Source organism: Sinocyclocheilus anshuiensis, unplaced genomic scaffold, assembly GCF_001515605.1.
Source record: "Sinocyclocheilus anshuiensis isolate Anshui unplaced genomic scaffold, SAMN03320099.WGS_v1.1 scaffold29, whole genome shotgun sequence".
In the NCBI taxonomy this organism is placed as follows: Eukaryota; Metazoa; Chordata; class Actinopteri; order Cypriniformes; family Cyprinidae; genus Sinocyclocheilus; species Sinocyclocheilus anshuiensis.
In genome coordinates, this window is record NW_015539835.1 from 1,165,631 (window position 1) to 1,176,895 (window position 11,265).

Here is an 11,265-nt window from a genome sequence, read left to right on the forward strand (position 1 = left end):
AAGAACAACGTTAACAACAGGAGGATGGAGGACGCTGTGATCGGAGCTGTGTTTTTGTTGTGTCTCGCGGGTTTCACAATAATGGACATGGAAAGTCGACGTATACGTAAAGCGATTGAAAGAACGGAAAGGAGGACTAAGAATCTGCAACGACAACTGTCAGTGCTACATTTGCTACAAGTGCCTGCACTTCAGCGTCCGTCCATTTATCGCTGTTCTCCATACTTGCGAAATAAGTTGACTCAATGTTTATAGTATGTTTACACAGAGTTTTAAATCATGGCGGGTGAGGGCGTTTTCATACGCGTTTGGCCAATCAAGGTCTACTTACGTCACAATTAGTACCAGTTGTGCTGGTTAGACCCTGCTCCGGAGTAGGAGCTAATTTGGTTCTCGAAAAAGGCAGTCCGGTAGAACGGACCCCTGAATATCTGTGCCGTTTCAGAACAAGGTCCTCCTTACAAAGGCCTGATAGAGCGTCTACAGTCTGGTACTATGAAAAGGTTCCCGCGGTGCGAAAGGCCCTAATAGGGGCTAAAGCCCCTTTGGGGCTTGGCCCCTAACAAACATGACAGCACCAGAACTAGAACTACTGCTCATTTGAATGACTGACTCGTGTCGTTGTGAGGTACTTACCAGTAACAGACTCTGGACGTGATCAGCTCCGATCTTATCAATGTTGGACACCACTGGCCCATCCATCACAGCTTTAATACGAGCACCCTCTACAGACAGCCGAGGGATGATCAATGTCTTTATCACCTACATGGAAATTAAAACGATTTAATGTTTACTCTCAGTGAATGATCAGCACACTGGAATGATAGAAAAACAGCTTTTGAAAAACCAATACAGTACACTGTTAAGCAAAATGCATAGCGGCAACTTGTTCAGTCAGGACTATATTCACAAAACAGCACGGCCTTAAATGCCTTAATGCTTGAATAAAACAACACAGTAGCAAGCATTCATTATTCATTAAGTTCATTAATCATTAAGTGCCTTGAACTAGAAGGTAAACTAAGGTTATCAGTTGACCTTTATGTCACAATTAAACTGCACAGAGTAAGTAAACTTTTAATTTTGGGTAACTTTTAATTTTTTATTTTATCATCGATGATGGTGTCTAAAGAAATAAATTTAAAAAATCTTTAATTTAATCAGTCTGGTAAATCAACAACTGATTTAGAACAAAACATTGCATTTTTTTATATTTTTTTGTCAAATAAGACTGCACAACAGAACTGTATGAATTACAAAAACACCGTGAGCATCATGTGTTTGAGTTTGTGTAGCAGACAAAACTACGCCACTCATTCACACAGAGACATGCAGAACATGCAGACATAATAGTGACATGCACTGACTGGCTGTTGTGTTTATTTCTGCTGTGTGGTAGGCTGTTAGATTAATCTATCCAACTTATTTTTCCCGTAAGAGTGGGCCATTTGTAAATTTTATGGGCCTGGCTTCCGGTGTCATCCGCTTCCAGCTATATTTAGCTGTACAAAACAGCTTATTTTGCTGCTTGATATTGCAAATTGGTGTGTCTTACTATATTATTTTAATGTATTATCTTTTTTAATGTATTATGTATTACAGTTTTACCATTTACTGCACATTGTTATTCTTCTTGTTATTTCCATATAGCAGCTAATGACCCAGAAGTCTCACCCATAGGCTTACTTCCACGTTGAAGAATAAGGTGGATAATTCACACGCTGTTTAAAACCAATAGGCCTACACCAAAAATAATGGCAAAACAGGTGCTATTTTATGTTATTTTTTCCATTTCACCAGCAGGCCAGGCATATTCTGAAAGTGCTGCGTGTTTAACCTTGCGTTGACGTGTTTTATGTTATATTACATCACAGGAAGCACAATCACAAGGAACGACAGAGCGCGTGGACCGGAGCGCTTGCCACCTGCGACGAGACACAACGCGCCCAGCTAATGAACCAAAAGTCTCGCACATTCACAGAAAGCAGCTTACTTCTGCATTGAAAAATAAGGTGGATACCGAGTAAAAATGTCCAGAGCTAATGTTACTGACATACATTTTTTCACACGCCATGATATTGTTTAATGGCCCTATTGTACTGATCAATTAACATTCAAGACCCTAAGAAAAATGTCACCAAGTTACAAGTTATATTATATATAAAAAAGTCTAACTATAAAAGTGCTTCCAAAGCATTAAATACAGTTTTTGTTGACAGTAACTCACGTCATGCCCAAGTTCAGCAAGTCCAGCAATGCAGCCATAACGAGTTGTCCACTGAGTCTTATCATCCAACAATGCCTGACAATAAAAAAAAAAAAACATAAAATAATGACGGGCACTTCAAGCTTTTTAGACCACTTCCGGTGCATTGGCTTATCAGGTATATTTGTTTAACTTAGATAAAACTAATATTTGTTTGTTAACACACAATGAGCATGGTGTCTACTACCTTAGTAAACGTCTTGGTGATACGTGACTGGATGTTGTTGGTTGTTGTGCTGAACGTCTTGCAGCTCTGAGCCATCAGCCGGGCAGCAAAGTCTCGCAGAGCCCAGTGATTGTCCACGTCAGGCCTCAGACACAGCTGCTTACTGACAATACACGTCACCACCGCTGGGATCAACTCATGGAGCTGCAAGAGTGAAAGTAGTTACATTAATAAAAATATAATTTTCCTAGAAGTAGGTTTAAGAACTCAAAATGTCCTTCCCCGGTCCAAAAAAATAATTTACTATAATCTCAAAAAACAGCTTGTTTTATATGCAAAGAAGAGCCTATCATAACACAGCATGTGTACATAGAACTTTTAAAGGTACAGCAGCAAAACAAATCAAGGGTCTTAATTCTAAAGGTCAGAGTGAGAGTGAACATGATTTTGAAAAACTAATCAAAAAGGTAAAATAAAATAGGTAACATTTTCATAAGAGATGTAAATAAAGTGTATGTTATTATTAGTATGTAGTGTGGGAATAGCTCACATATTTCTCCAAATATAGAGTTGGATTGTCCATTAAAGCCTTCACCATCCTCATCAAGTATATCAGCAGAGCCAGGTTATTCTGAACAACATTTACACGGACCTGAAAGAGAAAGAGATAACACTTATTCTTGTTCCAACAATATAGAGGAACTAACACAGGCTCGGTTCTATGGGGGTGCACCATCAACGAAAGCAAGAGAGCACTCTCACGTTGTCCAAACTTATTTTACAAATGCTCAAAACACCTTTTTTTGTTCAGTGCTGAGTTCTGCACACACACACAAATCTTTTCATCATAACAAATTAAGTGTAGACAAGATGCTTGTAGACAAGAGTTTCATTGTGTATTCACAACCAGTATTGTATAAAGCGCTATACAAATAAAGGTGACTTGACCATTCAGCTTCACTGATTATACGAGAAATTTTTTGCAAGAGTGCAGCAGAAATTTGCAGACATCAGAAAAAGATTGTGATGAAGTGAAGTGAGTGACAGCTTTTTAGTGATTATAAAAAGGAGCACTCTTCCTGTGCTTTCTATATATAGCAGGCCTGTGCAAAAAATTGAATGCGATTTTCATGCGCATCTCGTCAGTAAAGCCGCTTCTGCTGACAATCGATTTTGTGTAGCTTGTCAGTGAACTACGGCTCTGTGTAGTAAATGCCTCTCCATCTGAAAGCACGTGCTGGAGCTTAACTACTAATCACCAGAAGCGGCTTTACTGACGAGATTCGCATGAAAATCGCATTAGATTTTTTGCCCAGCCCTAATATATAGTAATTAACAATTTAACTAAAAGGTTTTTTCATGCTGCTAAGAGGATTGACAGTCACATACATGCTGCAAAGTTTCAGGAGTGACCTCCATATTGTGACATTATTCGTATAATGTGAGATTCACTCTTGAAATTGCAATGATTAACATAGTGAAAATGAGTGCAATGGATGGGACAAAAAAAAAAAAAGTCAAAACAGATGTGCATTAAACAATGTAAATTCAAACTAATATATAAATATTCCATGTCAAGAAAACATTTTGTTAGTAGGGGAGGTGGGTGATATGACCCAAATCTTATTTTACTTATTCTTATGAGAAATTTTATTTCACGATAACAATATATCCACAAAAAATGCTCAACCAACTAAAGAGGGGATGCAACCAAAATCAAAGGAAGAGAAGGTTGTGGTGAACAACAGTCGAGATAGCATTCCAGGGACCAGTTTATAGCAAGGCCCCTCTCTAAACTGCCGTGGAGGGAGATGTGCAACTCTGTGATTGGACCTTGGTGGAGGAACATAAACAAATGTTCAGAAACATCAGAAAAGATGCCAAGACAACCGGACACCTCTAGCAGGACAGAAAGGGAGACCTTCTGCACCCACGACCACCTAAGAGAGGACTTCTCATTGGACTACGGGTTGACCCTAACCACCAAACCCAATCCTAAGGTTTAGGAAAGAACTGCCATAAAAATTCCTGAGGATGCAGCAGCGGCCGAAACAAAGAAAGGCCACAATGATCTATCCAAATCTATTCATACCTGTTTGTAGACCTTAAATGGACGTAATCTGCAATACATTCACTTCACCCTCAGATAAAGTACAGTTTATATTAATGTCTACTGACTGTTAAAGGGGTCATATGATGTTGCTAAAAAGAACATTATTTTGTGTATTTGGTGTAATGAAATGTGTTTATGCGGTTTAAGGTTCAAAAAACACATTTTCCACATACTGTACTGCCTTTCTGAAACGCGTCGATTTTTACAAAGCTCATCGGTCTGAAAAGCGAGGTGGGCTCTGATTGGCCAGCTATCCAGTGCGTTGTGATTGGCCGAATACCTCAAGCGTGTGACGGCAATGTTACACCCCTTGCCATATTGTGATGCCTTGTTTAACCTTGTACTCTACTATATGCAAATGAGTTCCACACTAGGGCGGGCAACACCATGGCCACCCCGGCAGTAGGGTTGTGCCGATAGACAATAGTATCGTGTATCGACGATAGTCAGAAATATCGACGATAGTAGATGTCTTTGTCGATAGTCAAGACGATATTAGGCTTATTCTCCTACAGGGCTCTGAACCGGTTCAAGGAACGAAAACTGGAAACGAACGAAATTTTGACAGGAAAAGAACCAGAACCAGAAACTAAATCAAATTTTATAGTTCCGAACAGAATCGAAAATTTGCTTACATCAAAAGGAATATAGGCATATACACGAAATATATTTCACTTAAATCACTGACAGATTAACAAAACTAAAGAAAAAATGTGCTGAGTTACGGTTCATTGTGACGTGTTCCAAAGTTCTCGGAAAGGAAAACAAGACAGCAGAAAGTAGTTTTCTTTATTTTACAAAAACTTTACAGTTTTATTTATTTAGCAAAAGCTACAGTTAAAGAAACAAATAAAAAGTTACACTGCTCCGTTGTACAATCTGTTGCGTTCAGTGTGACCAGCGCCTCACTGTGCTATATAGCCGATGTAAAGGATGATGTTTTATGTCGATGAATGTACAAAGCCTAGCCTATAATAAATAATATTTTAGCATCCAGATACGTCGCTAATATGGAAACATTTGGATTCATGCCGAATGAGAAAGGTAGGCATCAGTTTCACCTTAAATTAATTTGTTTTTGGATTGATGTTTTTATAGCCTAAACGCATAGCCTTAACTTTAGAGGATTTGTTGTGGTGAGAAACTAATAACTGTGTTTATAATGTTTGTAAACATTTTGCTTTAGCCTACCGGCATTTTAGCCTACATTATTTCTGAATGTAATAGGGCTAATAAAATGCGACGTGAGCCTATACGCTACTTATGTTTTTTCACTCTCAAAACGCAATCTTATACAAGTAGCGTTTTTTTAACAATGCATCAAACATTTTTAAATATCTTAAAAATACTTTCATGTCTTTAAAGTGTTGATAGTTTTTTTTCTTTTGTTTAGTAGCCTACATTTGGCCAAAATCTAGAAAAGATGATGCTGTATTGGCTGTGACTAAGCGCAGCAGGTTATAGGCTAACGTTACCAGATCTCTTCCTGTTTTTTTTTTCTTTTTCTTTTTGAGTAAAGAAAATGCTGTACATTATTATTATTATTATTATTATTATAGGCAAAGAAATTTGTTTTAAAAAAATAACGTTATTAACCGGTATTTCTTCTACTCGAACTGGTTTCAGAACGGTAATAATACAGAGGAACGTAGGAACAGAAACGTTAAAATATCGATTCTGCTCGGAGTGAACCGATTGAATTTTTTTTTCGTTTTCACTTTACGTTCTCCTATAAATGTATTAAATTATTATTATTATTATTATTAGGTGGCCTATTATAATTCGGCTATTATTATCAAATTGCCCCACTACTTCATGAACCGATTGAATTTTTTTTTCGTTTTCATGCCCTGTTCTCCTATAAATGTATTAAATTATTATTATTATTATTATTAGGTGGCCTATTATAATTTGGCTATTATTATCAAATTGCCCCGCTATTTCACTTCAGCACCGCATTTCACACTCTCGCAAATGAGGATTAGAGCCTGTAGCCGGTGAAGGAGTCTCCAACCACAAACACAGACGTACATCGTCTGCCGATATAGTAAGGCATTTCATTGCATTTTTACAAGTAATATGAACGGCCTATATGTGTGCAATATTTTAACCGAGCCCTCACTAGCTGAGTTTAAAGGGGTCATATGATGCGATTTCAATTTTTCCTTTCTCTTTGGAGTGTTACAAGCTCTTGGTGCATAATCGTTGGGCTCGTCATGGGGCACACGGTCCTGAGCGCTGTATGACTGATGTATCCGTTCAATTTAACTTTTCTCCAAATATATGAACTTACCTGTTTTAAATACTTATATATTTAACATGTTCGTTTATGTCCAATATTTAGTGTTAAACTGTTGGTCTTTAAAATAAATCTACTTTTGATTTTCACCGTTGACTGCAGACCTTTTAGACTGATAACTTTCGTGCTCTGATGCGGCAAACTTGTCACAGGACTTGCGGTCCTTATAGCGATGTATGACTGTTGTATCCGAATATATATGAAATAGCTGTTTTACTTTTTTTATTTTTTTATTTAACATGTTAGTTTATCAGTATGTTTGAAAGTATATTATTTCGATTATTATTGCTTTCATAGGCTCTCTTAATTAAAAAATTAACATGTCGACGTGCTGTGGGGCATAGTGTGGAGCACAGCCTGTTCTGAGGTAGAAAACACCGGTTTCTGCAGCGTTGAGCCTTGTAGCCAATCACAGACATCAATCAGAAGTGTTTAAGCTAGAATCCACTGACTGCTCATAAAGCAGGAGTTTTGTTCAGTGTTTCTAATTTGTGCACGCTCGTGAATCCTCTCATTAGAACAAACAAAATGTACACATGATGTAAATAAGATTAATTGTGCAGTAGTGTACAGCTTCATATAATATAATGGAACTTTATGACATCGAAGAGAGATGAGTGACAGCTTTTTAATGATTATAAGGGGGAATGCTCTTTGTGCACTTTCTAGGACATAACCCATTCAGAATTTTAATACATTCACTCACGGATTCACTCTCTGATAAACTCTGATTGCCTTTTGCCATTGTTAGCTTTATTACTTCGGTTAAGTGAAAGTGGATCAGGTGCTTGCTTGCGCAGCGAAATATTTCTGTAGGCTCGTGTGGTTGCACTTATCGACACACCCCCATGACTTAACAAATACATATAGATTATTTTTCATTAACGAAGCAGCAAACTTTTAAAAAATACTTGAAAAAAATACTTTTAATACCTTTTAAATCTTTTAACTGATAGTATAAATTGGTCAAAATTCTAACTTTTAGTTAACAGTTAAACGGTCAATATGAGCATCCATAGTTCTTTCAAATATCTGAAATTTCTCAACATACCCAAGATGTAAATTTAAATAAAAAAATGCTAAAGTTATTAAGACTAGAGCAGTGAGTTATTCTCTCATCTTTTTTTTTTTGATTAACATTAAGGACACAGCAGCAGCAAGCAGGTATATTAGGCTGCTGTCACTTTAAGACCTAATGCATGGATCTAATAATAGGGACCTATTGTTTTGATTCAAAAGTGTCATCACACTGAACATTCGCGCCAAATTTTCACGTTCAGTGTGAAAAGGCCTTTAGGTGCATATAACATTTAAAGGCCCCTATTATGCTATTTGAAATGTTTATAATTTGGTTTTGGGAGTCCCCAACAACAGGTTTACATGCATGCAAGGTCAAAAAACACTTTCATTTTCTTATAATATGCATTTAATTTTACGTTATTTCTCAATGACTCTCAAATTATTTGTTTGAAGATCCATCTTTCCAAACCACTCCTTTGCATAATGTTACTCTGCTCTGATTGGTCCGATGACCCGGTCTGTTGTGATTGGTCTACTGCATACAGCGCATGTCGGAAAAGGAACACCCATCACCAGTACTGGAATACGGCTTATCAATAATACATCCTATTATAATAATAATAGTGCTCGACTCTGTTCTAAAAAGAAAGAATCAGAGGGGAAAAAGTTGTTTTAGTGAACCGGACCCACAACTTGGTAGTAAAGACCAAAACAATAATGGTATATGCGTTAGCTGAACACAGACAAAGAGTACTGATAAAGAACTGCAGTTCGTAAACCAACATATTGCTCCAACCTTTATTATACTCCAAGTACAACAGACTAGGGTTGCACGGTTTACCGGTACTACGGTAAATTTGCGCCTTACATCTGTTTCACACTGGATGCGTATGCAGAGCGGGAGCAGCATAAACTATAGTTTTAATCATTTAAACAAGCCTTTGAAATTTGGGCAAAAACTCCTGGCAATGTCAGTGTTTCTCAAACATTGATTTATTTGTGGCGGCCTGCCACAATATCAACACTGACTGCCACAAATAGATTTTCCAAAATGCTTTGACTTCGTTGAATAAACATGAGCACTGCACGTTTCAAAGTCAAAACACGGCACAGGTGTTTTTATATGAATGTATCTTTAAAGGGAACCGATTGTCTTCAGAAAAGTTTTGATGTCATTTTCATTTCATCTTTCCTGTAATGCCTGATAAAGTAGCATTCATGAGCGCAGTGCTGTTTTGATTACAGCCGTTACTGGGGAAACCGCTATTTCTGCCACTCCTAAAGCACCTCCTGCTGGCAGAGAATGAATTTGCATTTTCAATAAGCCCGTCTGCTGTTTTATACTTACATATATACGTATATATTTCCCCCGGGGGAAGTGTCGCCACACATAGAGTGTAAGTCTGTGGGAAACACTGGGTGTGTTTTCGTGCATTTATTAAAGGGGTCATATGACGTTGCTAAAAAGAACATTATTTTATGTATTTGGTGTAATGCACCGACGTCATTTTGTATGTATTTGGCCACTTAAGTGCAACAAGCTTTAAGCACTTAAGCGCAATAAACTCAATTTGACCGCAACTCGTGCTTTGGATGTGACTGTGAGCGCACAGAAAAGTGCCTCTGGAGCACGCGAGTACCGAATGACTTACAAAAATAATACATTTTTGTGACGATGCAATAATGACCGATTAGGCAAGTGACAATTCTGTCAACTGTACTGAAACATGAGCTAAAGTCTTGTATCGCAGCGTGCAGCAGCTCTAGATGCGCCGATGTGAAGAGAAGGTCAAAGAGAGAGGACGCAGTACAGCTGAATCACTCACGCTGTTTTCAGATGACTGATTTGATCTCATGGTTTGTGTGGATTTATTTACTCATCTAACCTACACGCTATGAATAAATGTTTTGCAGCATTTTCCCTCATTTTAAAGTCAAAAGAAAAAGTAATGCGATATCTACGCAATCCTGCATCCAAATTCAGGACCTGATTAAACATAATTCTATTATACAGAGAATTGTGAAATAGATTTCCATGACTTTTCCAAAACTTTTTGGTTTTATTTATTTTTCCAAAACTTTTTCAGGCCTGGAAATTGCTGTTTTAAAATTCCATGACTTTTCCAGGTTTTTCATGACCGTACGAACCCTGAATGTGACGATCGGGTGTGGTTATCTAAATCAGAGAAAAATATAGGTGCGGGCAGTTGGCGGGTGGATAATTTATTTGAAGCTGCGGATTCGGGTGACGTTTTAGCTCATCCGTGCATCACTAGCGTGCATTAAAGACTTTTAAAATAATTTTAACTCAAAACTCACTTTGTGACAGCAGCGAGTGTTTGAAATAACTTCTGTTTGAGATCCGATATGGATCATGATCATTATACAAGGCAAAAATATTTATATGCGATGCAAATGCACTGAACTTACTATATACACAACACAACACACAAAACTACACATTTTGTATGCTCGACAGAATATCAAAGCAGCAATTATTAATCATACTTACAGGTTGTGATTTGGAGGAGCAAACCGTTCCAAACAAACTGGGCACTGACCCATCTTTCAAAGACAACCGGTTTACGAATACCTCATTGAACTTGCGGAGATTGGACAAGCAGTCGTCAGTGAAATGAGGAGAACACAGCAAAAAGTTGTGATTATACTGCTGTGGTATCTTAGTAAAGATGAATTTTAACCACTGATTCTTCACAACCTCATCCTTTGGAAGTGAAAATAAACTGAATTTACTTTCACAGCACAAGCACAGCGTCTTCTTGACATTACGTTATCCATACGAACGAGCTACAGCATTCAAAGTTTGTTTTCGCGGGATGTCCACACAGAACTTATGCTGGCATTATGCAAATGTAAGAATTTGTGATGTGTGAAATTCGTGGAATGGGATTCGAATTTAAAACGACTTGTTTCAGCGGTTCAGAGTAGACTCTTTCTTTTGAGAGACAATAACTTTATGAGGCACTTTCAGCTTTAGAACTTTGCTGGCTGTTTACATTCACATACAGCTGCATTACACACTGCATGAAATGTAATTTTCAAAAATCCATAATAGGGGGACTTTAAGTAGTACTTATATTTTCCACCACTTATATACTCATATATATATATATATATATATATATATATACGGATATATTTGCATACCGCGAAATAAACAATATAGCAAAATCTCTAAAGATAGACACTTTAAACCGTGGTAATGATATATACCATCATCCCACCCAGTCCTACTTTATTCTTATTAAAAAAATGCCCCAAATTTGATGCCCTTAATGTTTTGGCAGTTTTACCCCCATGGTATCGAAAATCTTATTTTTATAGGTATTGTATCGAAGTTAGAGATTCCAGTAGTGTGACAACACTAATATAGACCACCC

At 37.4% G+C, this 11,265-nt stretch overlaps 1 protein-coding gene across 1 annotated transcript in view; it reads right to left on the reverse strand.

Annotated features, from left to right (window-relative positions):
* The window catches only part of taf6 (TAF6 RNA polymerase II, TATA box binding protein (TBP)-associated factor), a gene marked incomplete at its 5' end in the record, with an annotated part of 30,308 nt that overhangs the window by 12,706 nt on the left and 6,337 nt on the right, over window positions 1-11,265 (reverse strand). The window contains 4 exons of the mRNA XM_016480627.1: window positions 637-762; window positions 2,228-2,302; window positions 2,454-2,636; window positions 2,983-3,084. Coding sequence (XP_016336113.1) covers window positions 637-762; window positions 2,228-2,302; window positions 2,454-2,636; window positions 2,983-3,084 — 486 coding nt within the window. The remainder of the gene's footprint in view (window positions 1-636; window positions 763-2,227; window positions 2,303-2,453; window positions 2,637-2,982; window positions 3,085-11,265) is intronic.